This window comes from Phyllostomus discolor, chromosome 6 (assembly GCF_004126475.2).
Source record: "Phyllostomus discolor isolate MPI-MPIP mPhyDis1 chromosome 6, mPhyDis1.pri.v3, whole genome shotgun sequence".
Lineage (NCBI taxonomy): Eukaryota > Metazoa > Chordata > Mammalia > Chiroptera > Phyllostomidae > Phyllostomus > Phyllostomus discolor.
Genome location: NC_040908.2, coordinates 120,243,005 through 120,261,864, shown reverse-complemented (window position 1 = coordinate 120,261,864; position 18,860 = coordinate 120,243,005). Strand labels below are relative to the sequence as shown.

The window sequence follows — 18,860 nt, the reverse complement described above, 5'->3', positions numbered from 1 at the left end:
GTCCACAGATATCTCTGTCCTCAGCAATATCTTCAACTGAACAAAAAGATTTATTCATATAAGACTATTCATTGCAGCATTTTACTGGTAGTATTACTACTATCACATTGATGAAAAAATTAAGATTTAGAGAGGGAGCCCAGTAACACTGAGCTAATATTGGACGTCTAGGCAGGATTTGAATCCAGGCTGGTCTGACTCTAAAGCCTGTATCATCCCACTACAAACAAAATAGTTTTTTTAGAGTAGTTTAATACTGCTTCTAATAAAAAATAACTCCAGCTACAGAGCAAAACAATATTCCTTTTATTACACTATAAAAATATAAAAATGATCCACCAGACATGAATGCCATTGGGTTTCTGAGTATACTTCCTATGTTTAACTGCATAGTTACTAGAGTAGGGTCTAAAAATTCCATTCTTTGTTATAAACATTACAACTAGTAAGTAATAACTGAACTCCTGGTTCTAAAAAGTCTGTAAAAAATTAGTTCCAGCCAAGATGGAGGCATAGGTAGAAACCCTTCCCTTCCTAGCACATCTAAAAGAAGGATAAAAGCCAATCTAAAATCAATAAACAACCAAAATCGCCAGAAAATCAAACTGCATGGAACTCTGACAACCAAGGAATTAAAGAAAAAATCAACAATGAAAACGACACTGGTAAGGCGGATCACCGGGGCCAACTCAGAAAAACCGTGCAAGGCGGCTGGCGGGTAGGGCTGACTGCCTAACTCCACAGAGTTGTGCAGGAGCGATTGACTTAAGGGGAAGAAAACTAAGACTCAGAGCTGACTGTGAGCTAAGGCTGGGTTGCCTCGGTGAGAGAAACTTCCAGTCTGACAGAGTCTGTTGGAAAGTGCGCTAGAGACCAGTGGGCGATCACATTGTTCCCTCTCTGGCCCCTCCCACACAGACAGGGCAGCAAAGAGGGTTGCCCTGCCCAGGTGAATACCTAAGGCCTCACCCCCTTACAACCTATCAGCTGTGCCAAGACAAAGAAATATGGCCCAGATGAAAGAACACAGCAAAACCTCAGAAAGAGAACTGCATGGGAGGAAAGCGATGAGGAGATTGCCAACATATCTGATGGAGAATTTAAAGCCCTGGTAATCAAAACACTCACAGAACTGATTGAGCTTGGTCAAAAAATGAAAGAACAAATGAAAGATACCCAAAATGAAACAAAGCAAAATATTCAGGGAACCAACAGTGACAAGAAGGAAACCAAGACTCAAAGCAATGATTTGGAACAAAAGGAAGAAATAAACATCCAACTGGATCAGAATGAAGAAATGAAAATCCAAAAAAATGAAGAGAGCCTGAGGATTCTCTGGGACAACCTGAAACATTCCAATATCCAAATTATAGGGGTACCAGAAGGAGAAGAACAGCAGCAAGAAATTGAAAACTTATTTGAACAAATAATGAAGGAAAACTTCTCCGATCTGGCAAAGGAAATAGACTTCCAGGAAGTCCAGGAAGCCCAGAGAGCTCCAAAGAAGTTGGACCCAAAGAGGAACACACCAAGGCACATCATCATTAAGTTACCCAAGATTAAAGACAAAGAGAAAATCCTAAAAGCAGCAATAAGTAAGAAGACAGTTACCTACAAAGGAGTTCCCATAAGGCTATCAGCTGATTTCTCCAAAGAAACCTTACAGGCAAGAAGGGGCTGGGAAGAAGTATTCCAAGTCATGAAAGGCAAGGACCTACATCCAAGATTACTCTATCCAGCAAAGCTTTCATTTAGAATGGAAGGACAGATAAAGTACTTCCCAGGTAAGGTCAAGTTAAAGGAGAAAGCCCTTATTATATGAAATGTTAAAGGAACTTATCTAAGAAGACCAAAAATATGAACAATAAAATGACAACAAACTCACAACTATCAACAAATGAACCTAAAAGAAAAGAAAAACAATGGAAACAAAAACTAAGCAACCAGAACAGGAACAGAACCAGAGAAATGGATATCACATAGAGGGAAATCAGTCGGAAGTGGGAAGAGGAGAATAGAGGGGAAAAGGTACGGGGAAGAAGAAGCATAATTAGTAGGCATAAAATAGATGGGGAGAGATAAAAAATGGTATAGGAAACAGGGGACTCAAAGAACTTATATGTACAACCCATGGACATGAACTAAGGTGGGGAGGAAGGCTGGAAGGTGGAGGGGGGCAGGGTGGGGGGGAGGGGAAAAATTGGGAAAATTGTAATAGCATAATCAATAAAAAATATTTAAAAATAAAAAAATAAAAAGTCTGTAAATTAGAGAAAATAAATATGGAAAAAGACTCATGGTGCATTAACTATAAGTAAAATTTTTATGGTAAAAAGAAAAAAGCAATTGTGGTGACAGGCATTTGCAATCTATTTTAAACTCAGATTTCTCCATTGTTTCATAATTACACATTAAATTAGGAGTTTATGTTACAAACATTTAAAAATATAACTAAATGGCTATTGATGTAGCCATGATTATCATGTATTTTCCATTCAGATGATGAAATTACATTTGAATTCTATTAAAATCTCCAAACAAGTGATTTTTATAAACTAATAGTTAATAATATATGAAGTCTAAATATTTATAAGAAATGGTTTTTAAATACTATTTCCACATAGAATTCAAATATACAAATGAAAAGGTAAGCAGAACACTAGGTAAAGTGTTTTGATTTTTAAAATAAGAGGTATGTGTATATTTATATATCATTCCAGAAATATCCCTTGCAAATATAAGAGACTAAAAATAGTGGTTTACCTTTGATAGGGACATCAGGGGTGAGGTCTGAGGGAGTAAAATGACTTACTCTTCTTGTACAGCCTTGGTACTGTTTGGAAATTTTAAGTATGCTTAACTACTTTTTTATGCTAAAAAATAGTTAGGTATCCAGGATGGCTGAGAAAAATGTCTACTTTTTGTCTACATGAACAGTTTTTACCTCAAAAATTGCTTTTTTCCCCAACCACAGAAAGCTTATTAATAATAGCTGCATCTATATACACTGGAGCTCTATCAAATACAGATTATTGTTTGCTGTCTAAGTGTGCTCTCTTATTTACAACTCATTCATTACTTGAAGGTAGGAAAAGCCTAATTACAAAAAAAAAAGTTCAATTCTGGTCAATGGAGTTGTAGGTAAACACACCTCGCCTCTGCACACGATATAGCAAAAAATACAGCCACGCTACAAAACAAATATCACCCAGAAGTACACAAAATCGAGCTGTGTGGACAGACATCTGATAACCAAGGATTTAAAGAAGCCACATTCACCTAGACAGGTAGGAGGGGCAGAGTCGTGGAGAGGCATGGAGACACAAAATGGCACAGGGAGGTGTGGAGATGGGAATAGGTGGTCTCACGTCCACATGTGGTGGATAAAAAAAAGGAGGGATACCTTGGGACGAGGGATTCCAGCCCTAATCCAGACCACCTCACCCAGGTCCCAGAGCCAGGAAGATAAATCCCCATAAGTCTGGCAAGGATAGTATACTATTATTTATATTTAAGAAAAAACATAAATCAAATCTTACAAGATTTGATAGTATACTATTATTTATATTTAAGAAAAAACATAAATCAAATCTTACAAGAATTCTTTCCTAAGAGGATAAAAAAGAGGTACACTCATCAACTCTTTTTATTTGTCTAGCTTAACCCTGATAAAATCACCAGAGATATAATTAGAAAGAAAAATCATAATCAAAGCTCACTGATGAACACAGGTGTAAAAATCTTAAATAAAATATTATCTTTTCATATGTCTGTTGGCCATCTGTATGTCTTCTCTAGAAAAATGTCCTTTCATGTCCTCTGCCCATTTTTTGATCAGATTATTTTTTGTTATTGAGTTGTATGAATTTCTTATATTACAGGGTATAACACAAATAATGCCCCTTTTATTACAAAATCATAAGCATGTAATTCTGAATATAACAATATCACACTCAAGCACACCATATGACATTTTAGGCGAAATGTTCAAATTGCTGTGAGTCTCTTGCAAGGCATTCACGTACCCTACCAACCACACTCAAGCAAGCCTTCCTTCTGCCGGACCCTGTATTTTGGATACCGATCTCTTACTGGATATACCATTTGCAAATATATTCTCCCAGTCAGTAGGCTGCCTTTTTGTTTTGTTGAAGGATTCCTTCACTGTAAAAAAAGCTTTTTAGTTTGACATAGTTCCCATTTGTTTATTTTTTTTCTTTTGTTTCCCTTACTCAAGGAGATGTGTCCACAAAGATATTACTCAGACTGATGTCAGACAGTTTACTTCCTATGTTTGTTTTCTTGAGTTTTATGGTTCCAGGTTTTACATGAAAGCAATTCTACCCCTGTGTATTCATCCAGAGAAAACTAGGAGACTAATTTGAAAAGATATGCATCCCTATATTCACTGCAGCATAATTTATAATAGACAAGATATGGAAGCAAACTAGGTGTTCGTCAATGGATAAATAAAGATGTGGTACATGCACACAAAGGAATATTACACAGCAATAAAAAAGAATGAAGTCTTGCCATTTGTGAAACATGGAGGAATCTAGAGGGTGTTACGCTAAATGAAATAAATGGGCAGAGAAAGACAAATACTGTAGGGTTTTACTTATATGTGGAATCTAAAATCAAATCAAAATAAACAAAACAAAAACAGACTCATAGAAACAGAGACAAAAGGGATGGTTATCAGAGAGGGTTTGTGGGAGGGGAGCTGGGTAAAAGGGGAAGAGGAATTTAGTTAATAATGTAAGAAGATTACACAGTGACAGATGACTACTGGAATTAGTGAGATGATCACACTGTAAGGTATAAAAACGTTGAATAATATACCTACAACTAATACAACCAATATAAGATTGTATACCACTATACATAAGTAAAAAATAAATGTATCAAACCAAATCCAGCCATATATAAAAGAATAATATATCATGACAACATTGGATTGGATTTTATACTAATATACAAGATTGGCATAAGATTCTAAAATGAATCACGGTTATCCACAACATTGACAGGTTAAAGAAGAAAAATCATATAACAATCTCAACACATTCAAAGTGCCTGATAAAGTTAAACATTTATTACAAACAAGGACTATATATGAATTCAGTGTATGTGTGCTAAGATCTCCCCAGACATCCTTTTAACCAGTTGGCTCTTCTCACTTCCGGCTGGTACAGGCACTAATGCTATGAGCTCACACAGGGGCAACCTTCCGGCAGAACTGCCCCGGGGGCAATCAGAGCCAGCTTGTACAGAGTACACGAAGGTTATACACACCTTCTCCCAGGGCCAGCAGCCAATGACTGTTTAGTGCAAGGCTGTGCAATCAACACTCCAGGGGGCCAACACATCAAGTTGAGATTAAACTGCACCCCAAACTACATCAGTGCTTAGTTCTTTCCCTTCCCTATCCTGATTCCCTTGTTCCCTCACAGGTTCCCCCTGAGAGCAGTGGTTTTAGAAATCATTTGCCCAAGAATCCTCATCTCTGCTTTTAGGGAGCTCAACCTAAGATACATATATGTAAACATACACAATTGACCCTTGAACAATGCAGGTGTCTGGGGTGCCCAACCCCATGCTATTGAAAATTGGCATACAACTTTTTGACTCATCAAAACTACATCAGTGGGGAGTTGGTTCCAGGACCCCTGCAGATACCAAAATCTGTGGATGCTCAAGTCCCTCATATATGAAAATGGCGCAGATCAATTTGGGTGGCCCTCCGCATTCACGGATCCCAAACTGAGGATAAAAAAACCAGAAGGTATAAAGGGCCAACTGTATTTACTGAAAAAGACCTGCATGTAAGTGGACAGTGCAGTTCAAATCTGTATTGTTCAAGGGTCAACTGTATATACATTTAACTTTTAGCACACAGGACTTCTAGTCAATTAGAAGAAAATTAGCAATTAGAAGAAAAGAAGAACCTACACTCCTAGCTAAAGCTGTAAAGCAAGAAAAAGAGACAAAAAGTACCAAGAACTGAGAAAGAAGAAACATAACATATTTGCAGATGAAATGACTGAGCACACTAAAAAATCCAAAGGAGTAAATAATTTTTACAACGAACGTTACAACATAGTTGTGTCACTGGGTACAAAGTCAATCTACAAAGGTCAACTGCATTTCTCTATACCAACAAACAAAACAAGAAGTAATTTTAAACCATCTGTTTCCTGTATGGCCAAGTAAACTCCAACAATATGTGACCTTCTCACAGGTAACAGCTATAAACTCTAGACAAAAATACAAACACAAAAGATCAAAACCAAAACCATAAAGACCCAAAAATACTGGAGAGTAGACAAATGCAAACAATTCTAAAAGGGAGGTGACACTTGGGGAAAGCAACCACTACAAGGTGAGTTTCCTATTTTTATGGCTTTTAATGCAAGGGCAGGTAATATTAATCAGAGCCATGCACAGCGGCTAAAACACCAATGAAAATTTCCTGGTCCTTGGGCCCAAAGAACCAGAGCACAGGGGTGTGCGTGTCCAAAAAGGAGAGAGTTGGAGTGGGAGGGCCTCACATTCTGCACATCAGCTCTGGCCAAAGCTCTATCTGGCTCCTGTATGTGGGGGATAAACACCAGCTAAGGATAAAAGAATAAATTGAGATTTAAGCAGCCTCTCAAGAAATGGTTTGCAGTTCGAGTTCAACCAAATTAACTACCTGCAAAAACACACACAAAAAATCAAACACTCAATATTTAAAGGATGCTTGAGTTTTCAGTGGCTTTATAAAGCAGAGGGTTTTCTCCCCCAAGAACATGCAAATTACAAAAGTAAATACACTGTAGTATAATATCAACTCTCTTACTGTTAAGTTTTTCTTTATAATGATATATAAGTTCCTTGATATTTGGGGGAGAAGATATTCAAGTCATTTATTTTTATCTAAGTATGAATCTAATTTTACAGAAACCACAAATGGAACTTTTTTTTTTAGAGGGTTTTTTTTTGTGTGTTTTTTTAGATTTAATTTATTTATTTTATTTTTTTAGGGAGGGAAGAGAGAGAGAGAGAGACAGAGAGACAGAGGGAGAGAGAGAGAGACATCAATGTGCGGTTGCTGGGGGTTATGGCCTGCAACCCAGGAATGTACCCTGGCTGGGAATCGAACCTGGGACACTTTGGTTCCCAGCCCGCGCTCAATCCACTGAGCTATGCCAGCCAGGGCACAAATGGAACTTAATATTTTTTTATAAATTAGGACATTCTATGTAGAGAATGTCTTAGGCTGTATTTAATATGTTATTGTATTGTTGACTTTGATTCTCCTAAGGAAGTATCGGTTCTGAAAAATCATACAGTGTACTATTTAGACATAAGTTAATAGTACCTACATTTTCAAAAGTTATAGAATAGGGCCCTGGCCAGGTGGCTCAATAGTTGGAGCATTGTGCCATATGCCAAAAGGCTGCAGGTTCCATTCCCAATCAGGGCACATACCTAGGTTGCAGGTTCAATCCCCAGTCGGGGAGCATACAGGAGGTAACTGATCGGTGTTCTCTCTCACATTGATGTTTCCCTCTCTCTCTCCCTCTGTCTCCCTTCCTCTCTCTCTAAAATCAATAGACACATCCTTGGGTGAAGATTAAAAAAGAAGTTATATGGTAAGTATTTCTATATTATAAGAAATATAAATATTTCAATTTTGAGTGTTTTCAGGCATTGTAATAGTTTTGACTATGTGATTTTCTTTTTTAAAGGAGCTGTTTAACTTCCAAGGTTATATTGATATGATTAAGTGAAAAACAAAATGACTCTTTAACCAAACAGAAAATTTAGACAAAACTCTGGATATGCCCTGGTTACTTTGGGGAAAGGAGGAAGGGAAAGGGGATCAGGGAAGTGAATACGAGAAATGAAATGGCATCTGCAATCTGTTTATTTCTTTAAAAAGGAGATCTGATTCAAATTTGGCAAAACTTTATGACCTAACAAAATGGGAACTGTTTATCATTCTCTATTTTTAAAAGAAGAAAGAAATCAATTTATTAATGTCTCCTTACTTCTCCCTTAATTTTCTTAGAAGGCTCTATAAGCACCCTAATGTAAAACTTTGAATCCGTGTTTCTAGAAGAGTCTCCAGGCTAGCTTCCACAACTCCGGTCCTACAATACATACTGCAGCCAGATTAAGCATCCAAGAACCAACAACAGAATCAATTCCAGTAATATCAAATGTAAAGGTTAGGACAGGTAGGACTAGGTGCCCAAAAGGCAGAGAAGTTCAAAACCTTTTTTGGATTGATTCAAATACTCTCTTCTCTAAGCCTGAGTTTGTGTATAGGTTAAAAAAATGGGAATAGGGACTTCCCACCAAGATGGAGGTGTAGGTGGACACATTGTGCCTCCTCGCACAACCAAAATAAGGACAACAACAATTTAAATACAAAAAACAATCAGTACTGACAGAAAATTGAACTGTATGGAAGTCCGACAACCAAGAGTTAAAGTAGACACATTCATCCACACTGGCAGGAGGGGCAGGGTAGGGGAGCCAGGATGCAGAGGGCTCCCCGCAGGGCTTCTGGTGGACCCAGCCAGGCAGCGGATTGTGGAGGGGTGTGGCGCAGAAGGTGGCTGGTGGGATAAACCAGCGAAACTGAGGAGCGAGATAGACCACGCAACCCAGGGTCCCAGTCGTATGGGGAAGAGACCCACAGGGTCCCAGGAGTATGCAAACCCACCTACCCAAGAATCAGCACCAGAAGGGTCCAATTTGCTTGTGGGAAGCAAGGGAAGTGATTGAAATCCGGCAGAGAGTGAAGCAAGCGGCATTGTTCCCTCTCGGACCCCTCCCCCACATACAGCATCACAACCCAGCAACTGGGTTGCCCTTCCTTGGTGAACACCTAAGGTTCCACCCCTCACTACATAACAGGTGCATCGAGACAAAAAAATGGCCCAAATGAAAGAACAGATCAAAGCTCCAGAAAAAATAAGCCCAGAAACAACTAAGTCATGAAGAGATTGCCAACCTATCAGGTGCACAGTTCAAAACATTGGTAATCAGGATGCTCACAGAATTGGTTGAATTTGGTTGGAAATTAGATGAAAAAATGAAGGTTATGCTAAGTGAAATAAAGGAAAATATACAGGGAACTGATAGTGATGGGAAAGAAACTGGGACTCAAATCAAAAGAGTGGACCAGAAGGAAGAAAGAAACATCTAATCAGAAAAGAATGAAGAAACAAAAATTCAAAAAAATGAGGAGAGGCTTAGGAACCTCTAGGACATCTTTAAAAGTTCCAACATCTGAATTATAGGGGTACCAGAAGGAGAAGAGGAAGAGCAACTAGTGGAAACGTTATTTAAAAAAAAAATAAAGGAGAACTTCTCCATTGTGGCTAAGGAAATAGACTTCCAGGAAGTCCAGGAAGCTCAGAGAGTCCCAAAGAAGTTGGACCCAAATAGGAACACACCAAGCACATCATAATTGCATTACCCAAGATGAAAGATAAGAAGAGAATCTTAAAAGCAGCAAGAGAAAAGGAGAAAGTTACCTACAAAGGAGTTCCCATTAGACTATCAGCTGATTTCTCCAAAGAAAACCTGCAGGCATGAAGGGGCTGAAAAGAAGTATTCCAAGTCATGAAAGGCAAGGACCTACATCCCAGATTGCTCTATCCAGCAAAGCTATCATTTAGAATGGAAGGGCAGATAAAGTGCTTCCCAGATAAGGTCAAGTTAAAAGAGTTCATCATCACCAAGCCCTTATTATATGAAACGTTAAAGGGACTTATCTAAGAAAAAGAAGATGAAAAATATGAACAGTAAAATGACAACAAACTCACAGTTATTAATAACCACACCTAAAACAAAAACAAACTAAGCAAACAACTAGAACAGGAACAGAACCACAGAAATGGAGATCATATAGAGGGTTGTCAGCAGGGAGAGGGAGGGGAGTGGATGGGGGAAAAGGTACAGGGAATAGGAAGCATAAATGGTAGGTACAAAATAGACAGGGGGAGGACAAGGGTAGTATAGGAAATGTAGAAGCCAAAGAACTTATGAGTATGACACATGGACACGAACTAAATGGGGGGAATGTGGGTGGGAGAGGGTGTGCAGGGTGGAGGGGAGTGAAGGGGGGAAAATGGGACAACTGTAATAGCATAATCAATAAAATATATTTAAAAAAAGAAGAAAAATGGAAATAACTACCTCAAACAATCCTTGAGAGGATTAAAAGAGACTTTTTACATAGAAGGTTCTAGTACCATGTATGGCATATGATCACTCAAAAAACACTAGTTTTCCTTCATCTATTCCTACCCACCACAGCAGTACAAAAACATATGCTATTTAGTTTTTTTTTAAAAATCCCTTCATTGTTCTTACATGCTCCTGTTCAGTTTCATTTCCCTCATCAGTTTCGTTTTCCTTTTTTAAATTTCTCCCACCTTTAGAGAGAAAAGTTAGGATAAGAAATAATACAAAAGGGATTATAATGGAAAGCAATGTGCTCTGCCTCCATACCCATCATCTGTTCCTACCCTACTTATCCATCGAGGCCCAGCTCAAATTCTACTTTTACACAGGCTCTTCCTGACTTTGAACTCCTATCGCTCATAAGAACCAGTGTTCAAACAGTTGACCATGTAATTGTTCTTAGTTTATATTTTAATTTTTTTAATTATGAAGTACAAACTACACTGATATACTTTCCTTGTATAACATAAGCACTTATAATATAGATAAGACTACAGACAACTTTGACTGTTATCCTCATTCCGAGACCCCTGCTTCTGAGGAGCCAGTACCGTTTATGATGCATCCGCCCAGAACTTGCCCTGCATCTACGTACTTAGGGAAATAGAGTGTTGCTTTGTCTCTTTTTATTTTGAATATACTGTATTAAATTATACATGATGCTCTATAACTTGCTTATTTCACTGACTTGGAGACCCTTTCAATACATGTAGATCTATGCCACTCTCTTCAACCACTGCATTATGTTCCAGTTTATTTACCCTTCGCCCTATTAATGGGCACTTAGGTTTTCCCTAATCTTTATTTGCATAAATAATGAAACATTTCAGAAGGAAATTTTAGAAAATTCTGAAGCAGAAACTACACAATAACTACTTACACTGAATTTGTTGAAGAGATTTTCTAACAAGGTTCTGGTTAGCTGAAAGTGAAAATGCCTTTGCATGTAAGAAGTACAGTATTTTTCACTTACTGTAATTTTCATACTCTTTCGGGCATTGAATGACCATGTCACAGTTTTGCTTGGTATTCACTAAATTACTTGGTGTAAAAGATCCCAAGCAGGACTGGATACACTATGTCTATTCTTTCCACCAGCATTAATCATTTTCTCCATTAACTCCAGACACCAGAGGGCAGCAGCCCCAGTACTAATAAGCAATAATGCAGAGAGTAATTTAATGGCAAAAACACTCCTTTGGTAAAATTGGCACTAAATTACTAATCAACTCTTTATTTGGGGGGAAATATTTCTTAAACAAACAGAACAGACATGTAAAGCAGGTAAAGAACAAAACAAGCAAATAATGTTTGTTTTCTTTATAGAACGATCCTTGGTTAGTCACTGATGTCCACAGATGTTTCTGGAGAGCTGGTATGGATTTTTTGTTTTTGTATATAAAGCCAGGTTTTCTGCACGCCTCCTCTTAAGCAGATGGCCAGTTGGGAGCTCTGTGTTGTGAGTGAGGGTTATTGTCTTGCAGACTTTGTCAGCACTAACTACATTATGTAAATTCTCAAAAGAATAATGAAAACTAATAGTACAATGAAATTTAGGAGGGGTAAAAAATGGTGTGAGTGAGCTCCCATTTTTCATAGCATGTATTTGACAGATAATATCTAAAATGTATCACGGAACAGTGGTACCAGCATATTATTTAGTCTTTTAATGGTAATCATGAGAAAAACAAAGGGGATTAAAAGTGGCTTTAAGGAGCAATTGTAGACAAAAAGAGGCAGTTAGAAACATTACTTTCCATTATCATCCCTTTTGTACTATCTCTTATCATAAGCATGCATTTCTTTGAAATAAGTAAAAAGAGCATGGTAGAAAATAAGGAAAAATGTAAAAATTTGGAAATGTAAAAATCTGGAAATAAAAAATTTTATGTTTAAAAAGGGAAATAAATCCAAACTCCCATCCGTATGAACTAAATTTCTTGGACAGAAGGAGTGTGTTGTTGCCAAGGAGATCAAAGCAACCGTTGTTGGGCAGCAAATTTAGCTCTTTGAAAAAATTTCATAATAATTTATCCTGAATCTTACATCCTATTCCAGCTTTTAAAAATGCCAATAAAGTAGTTTTAATGAAGTCCTTGAAACATGGTGTATGGTGTCACTCACAATTACTAAGTATTCAGGTTATAGAATCTAGTACAGTGATAAGAAAATTGCAGTGAAGGTCAGATGACCTGGGTTCCAGTCCCAACTCTGCTATGTGAAAGCCCTATGTCCTTTAGTGAGTCATTTTTCCCCTTCTGGAATTAAATTTCTTTACTTGTAAAAATGGGGATAACAACTACCTAGCCTGCCTACCATGCAAGGTATGTTGTGACTATCAAATGAGATTTAGATCATTTTACAAAGCTTTAAACACTACACTAATAAATTCAAGTAGTAAGTATTAATATTTCCCAAGATTGATACAGCAATATGTATTCTGTACTCTTCATTGATTAAATGCCAAATTAAGTAAAGTAGTATAAAAATGTGAATAAAACAATATAATATAAAATATTACTGTAAAAATTGGATTGAACTAGGTGGCAGATCCAAGTTCTGGTCCTGGCTCTACCACAGATGGATAATTTCCACAATTTCTTTGTGTTTCTACACAGTGAAATTGGACTAGACCACCTCTGTAGAGGTGTTTCCTTGTGTATTTTCCATCACATGAAGATGATTTAAGAGTGAATTCATTCACCACTTTTTTATCTGGACTATATTTTGCTTGAAAAAATTTCATTGCTAGATGTCTGCAAGTCACTCGCTTAGACTGAAGTCTTTTATTTCTATTTCCATGCATCTCATAACCCTAATCTAACCTAATCTATCTTTAACTTTACATTCTACTCTTTCTCAACATACCTACATCGACACCAGAGTTCTCTACTCACCATTTTTCAAAATGTCATCATCAATTTCTGCCTCCACTTTGTGGTCAATATAGAGCTGCTGCTGCTACAGCTGGCTGAGCAGCTCCGCCCTATACGCATGTCGCTTCCACCAAAACTTGGTCAATGCTTAATCTTGGATGTAACTTTGCTTTCAAAAGCTAAAATATACAGTGGATCAGAAAGAAGAGATAGTTGTCATGTTAAAGAGAACCTGACTTCTAGGCAAGCAAGACGCGTTTGTAATTTGCGAGAAAGCACAGAAAGAAAGGAAAGAACTAGGAAGGAAATGAAAGCCTTGGGCAGCCCTAGAGCATAGAAGGGAGACAGCACTACAGAAGAGTCGTCTGTGTGCGGCCTGGAGGAGGTGCCCCCTGATCCATGCACTCGCTGGGATCCAGTTGTAGGATAGTTCTATCATAGAGATGAATGCACTCATTTACTTATTACAGACTGATGTTGTTAAACATTTATGCCATGTGACTGACACCCTATGATTTGATTTCATAGTCATTAAAAATTTTCTGATCCTTTGACTCCCCTTATGGTGCACCCAGAAAATGCCCTGACTAGAGACAAATCCACTTATATTACATTTGTACCATAAATTAATGAAATAGAAAGTGATGAATTCAGATACCTGTTTCTGTGACCTTGAGTAGGATTATTCTATCCTAAAACAAGACAGAATAACAAATTATTCTGAAGGCAGAGGAACCAAGGGTCAGATCCTGGACTATGGTTAATTTACCAATAGAATGCCCCCACTGAAACTACGTGGGATACTCCATACTGCCCAGTGAACACCCTGTGTTGCACTATTTTCTTTTTAACACTTACACACACCTTTATTTATTCAAGACCACTGAAGACATATCACAGCTGACTGTAGAACATACAGGCATTAGTGGCACCAGCCCACCCTAAACTTCCTGCAGTAGAAAATCCACCACTGACTCCCCAAAACTTAACTACAAATAGCCTACTGTTGACCTTACCCATAACATGGTCAATTAACACATATTTTATTTATAACATTATATAATGTATTCTTATAATAAAGTAAGCTAGAAAAAGGAAAATATTAAGAAAATCATAAGGAAGAAAAATACATTTACAGTATTATACATATTTATTTTTAAAAATCTGCATATAAGTGGACCCATAGAGTTGAAACCTGTGTTGTTCAAGGGTCAACAGTAAAACAAAGGCTTTCTAGGACCTCATTTCCACCTGCCTTTCCAACAAGTTCCCTCTACGGACCCTAAGCTACAGCAGAAACAAATGTCTAAGAACACCCATTAAGTTTCAATCTCTGCTTGGAATAGTCTTCCTTTCCATGTTAACAAGTCTAAATTTTAATTAATTCTGAAAGTTTACCAGAAAAAAAAAAATGCCCTTTTCATGAAGACTTTTCAAAGTACACTACCCCATCAACACTAAACTAACAATTTTGGTGACTTAGGAAAGTAGCAATTTGCCTTCTAATCAATTTATAACTTACTATGTGCCTCACTTAGAGTCATTAGAATCCGTGGCATTTGGTAGGTTCCTTCTTTCAGTAACTAGGTAATAATCAGGTATTAAACTCAGTTTCTTTGTGCTGAAAGACTACACATGCTGCCAACGCATAATGTGATCTATAAGTCCGACCTATTATTTTGTTTTTGCATTCTACATTTCAGTGCCCAGGGATACAGCCTAGCTTACCTACACTATCAGTCTACAGTAGATACACCTGTATTTACCAATTAAAAGTATTTTTGCCCACTGAGAGAGTAATTAATCTTTATTATTTTTATGAAATAATTATTAAAATTATTTAAATTTGTTCCTGTTAAGGACACTTATTACTTGCTCCATGCACTTTATTTATGAGTTTTTGTTTGATCTTCCCTTCTACGTTCTTTAAAGATATGCTCCACATCTATTTCATCCTTGTACTTCCCACAGTTCTCAGTCAGTGTCTTAAAGATAGAGGACACTTTAAATATAAATTAAGATTTTCTCTTCCACTTTTAATGAAGGCCCTCCTCATCCTGTTTGTATGTATTCCATCTTCTTAGAAAGAAGATGGAATACATCTCCTTGACCATCCCAGTCCATAGGTCACTCTCACTTTTCAACTCCTAAAAGAACGGGCTATAAACCATTTAATTGCCACTGAAACTACACTAGCATTATCTTTTTATGGTTATATGTATTTTATTGTCTCTTTATATTTTAGTATATTCCAATATCTAGGCATAGCATAGACAATCAATTTTAAAAAATCAATCAAGGGATTCATTAAGAAAAGTATAGTCCAAACCAAAGGAGAACAAAAGATCTCATCCATGGCAATGAAAAACAAACTCCTATTGCAATGCCAAAAGCTTTGACATACATAATAGTTACCAATAAATTAAATTGTGTTGTAATTCTACAAGCGTCTTTGAATTTCATAGATCTTCCTTTCACTTTAGGGAGACATTAAGTGCCAACAACATTCATTTACTGACCATTTCATTCAATACCAATGAAAGCAGATAACTTTAAACAAAAACAAATAACTATATTAAACATAGGGATAACATGCATTTGTAACTTAGTTTTCCCTGCTGAAGACATTTATATAGTCAGTTTGTAGTGTATATCATTTTACTGTATGCTAAACCTTAGCTCTTTTATTTCTATTAGGTTTCTCCCTCCCTCAGGGACTAAAAGCAGATAAGCAATTTTGAATTGTCACTTCTTTGTATCCTTCCACAGCAAGGAACTATTTTCACTGCAGGCATTTTATAAATACTGGCAAAACGGCTTTAAAGGCATATCCTTATGTTAATTAATGGGATAGCACAGATTTTGTACCCTTGATTAAGTACAAACATATATATGTAACCAAATCCCACAAGGAGAGTTGGTTCCCCAGTTTAGCATCTCAGTCACAACACTCTAGAGCAACAATTTGCAATTTCTTCATCTCACGGCACACATAAACTAATGACATACTAAAATTTTGCAGCACACCAAAAATATACTATATTGTTGCCAATCTGACAAAAAAAAGGTGTAATTTTGATTCAGTCACACTGGACAGCTATTGTGTTGGCTGTTGCCATTTTTCAATTTGACAATCTAAGGGAACACAGGTCAGTGCCCCTGACTAAATGGCCAGGTACTGCAGGTTTTAAAAATTCCTGGGGTGTAGGAGTTGAACATTGCTGCTCTAGAATCTTGCTACTCAAAGTGTGGTTCACAGACCGGCAGCATTGTTACCACCTGGGAGCTCATTTTGAAGCAGAATCAGGCCCTACCCCAGGCCTCCTAAATCAGAATCTGCATTTTAAGATCCTCTGGTGATCTATAAGCACTTCAAGTTTTGAGAAGCACTGCTTTAGGCTCCAGAGGAAGAATGAGAATGTCCAAGATGCATATGACCAAGTAATGCTAACTAACTCGTTTTTGCTTATTTGTTGGTCTTCCCTATCTGCTAATTGAAGGCTTGTTGAGAGCAGGAATCCTTTTTCTATCTTCCTCAACACTAGTATTCCCTATGCTGAGAAGGCTCTGGAACATTACCCAGTGCTCAGTAAATATTTTTTGCTGAATGCATGAATGACTGAACACGGTGAAAATAAAACTTTTTCACAAAGCTGATCTTTTAGGAAATTATTTGTACATGATTTTACAAACTACCATACTAATTCTTTAATCTGTATTATTAATTCCATTTTAAAGGCTGCCTTCTCGACTTCAACAAATGCATTTAACACATCCCACAAAGCAGAAGCTTGGATCATCATCCTTTGTTGGAGCCATCAGAGGCCTCTTTTACAAGTGAGAGAGATGCATTTTAATTCTGGCTCTCACGATCCATCTCACATGCCTGCACAAGATGAAACCACCGCAAACCTTGGAGGGGGTGGGGGGAGTAGAGGAGGAATGCGTAAAGCATAAAAATTCTGTATCAAGGACATCACATGAAACCTGAAAAACATGATTTTTGGAACAGGATACTTCCAGAAAATAATTCCCAGCAAGAGAAAGGAGAAGAAAACTCTTACCTTTCTCAAAAGCAAAAGGTGATACTAGACAATACCAGGGAGTGATAAAAGACCAGCGACTGCCTAGCGACGTTAGGTGAAAACACACCAGACCAGAACTAAAGCGGATAGCGGTTAGAAATGTCCGAGAAGGGTGACAAAAACCGCTTTCAGGTTTGCAGAGAAGGAAGTCAAGGGAAAAGAAAGTGGACAGAAAATAGCTCTATGACGGGTACAACTTACCACAATGATGACTATTAATTATTATTATTTGAGAGAGAGAGAGAGATGACATGCACTTGAAGGGAGGGGGTGAAGGAAAGGAAGGGAGGTTGCAACTGCGCGCTCCGCAAAAGGAAGCGGCTACGAACGTCCCTGCCCAGCTCGGAGGGTCCCAGGGCGGCAGCCCTAGCCTAGGTGGGTGGCAACGCCCGGCTCCACCGGCTCCCTCCCGGTGGCCTGAGCCATCTCCTCCATAGCCAACCGAGCACCGGGTGGGGACAGGAGAAAGCAGACGGTGTGTGGGGAGGGCGTGCTGGAGGAAAGGGCGGATGCCAGGCTGTCCAGGTACCCACCTTATCCCAACGGAGCCACTGCCCGATGGCCGTGTCTAGCTGAGGGTCTCCAGTGTGGTAGGGGGCGTGGAGCAGGTTGGAGTTTAGGTCCCCGTCTGCGTTTTCAGCCATGGCAGACAGATTTGGATACGCGGGCCAGAGAGCTGACGAAGACGCCGAGTTGCGGGGGCCTAAGGTGAGCTTACCAGGGTCCCGACGCCCCCTCCTCAGTGAAGGGCATCGGAGACCAACCACAGGATGTTTGCGCCAGCTCCGGCAGCAGCTCTGGGAAGCAGAAGAGAGGAGGATGCAGCCGCCCGCTCCTCGACACACCAGCTACTGGTCTCTGGGCGAACAGGCTGAGGCGGTCGCTCAGGGAGAGAACAACAGTCCCAGATGCCTGGATCTCCACCACAGCCGCCGCCGCTGCCGCCGCCGCCCAGGCTACCTTAGGCCCCGCCCCAGCACCGCTGGCCCCGCCCCTGCTAATTTAGGCCCGGGGGTTGGGGCGTGAAGAGCAAGTGGAGGGGAGCGCGCTCGCGAATTCTCAGCAGTAGCAGGAGTTAGAACCCGGCAAGGGTGGTGAGGAAACGGAGCACGGCTCTTTTTATTTTTCATACAGCCTTTTGCCACTGGTGTTTGTTTGTTACACTTCCCATACCCTCCCACGCGTCTCCTTTTCTCGATCGGCTACCACGAGCGCCCCACCTCAGCGCTCGCTCTGCAGGTCCCCGGCGTGCGCACAGACCACCTTCCAGTTTCGGCGTGGGGCACGAGCTTGGTAGGAGGGAGCGCAGGGCTGTACCCGCACGGCATTACGGGAGTTGTAGTTCTTTTCTTTCCCCGTGGTTTCGGTGACGGCCGCGAGGACTACGACTCCCATCAGATCCGCACCCTCCCTTTCCTCAAAGGAAAAAGAGCTATCTCAAGACTGTTCCCTGCGGACATTCTTTGTACCTGTTAGTAACGCTGCGCCTTGTGGCCCTGGGCTTAAATTAAATTAAGGACAGATTCAGTAAGGGGACAGCTGATATGCATTTAGCACTTAGTGTTTTGCAGTTTACGAGTTATGCTCTGTCGCTTCAACCCTCCTGTGAGGTAGGTGGGCGTGATCATCCCCATTTTACACACAAAGAGGAAAC

The 18,860-nt window shown here is 39.1% G+C and overlaps 1 protein-coding gene across 1 annotated transcript in view; it reads right to left on the bottom strand.

The window, feature by feature from the left end:
* PGM2L1 (phosphoglucomutase 2 like 1) overlaps positions 1 to 18,461 on the bottom strand; it is a 49,306-nt gene extending 30,845 nt beyond the window's left edge. Inside the window, exon 1 of the mRNA XM_028517199.2 lies at positions 17,740 to 18,461. Coding sequence (XP_028373000.1) covers positions 17,740 to 17,850 — 111 coding nt within the window. The 5' untranslated portion in view covers positions 17,851 to 18,461. The remainder of the gene's footprint in view (positions 1 to 17,739) is intronic.
* Between the last annotated feature and the right edge of the window lie 399 nt (positions 18,462 to 18,860).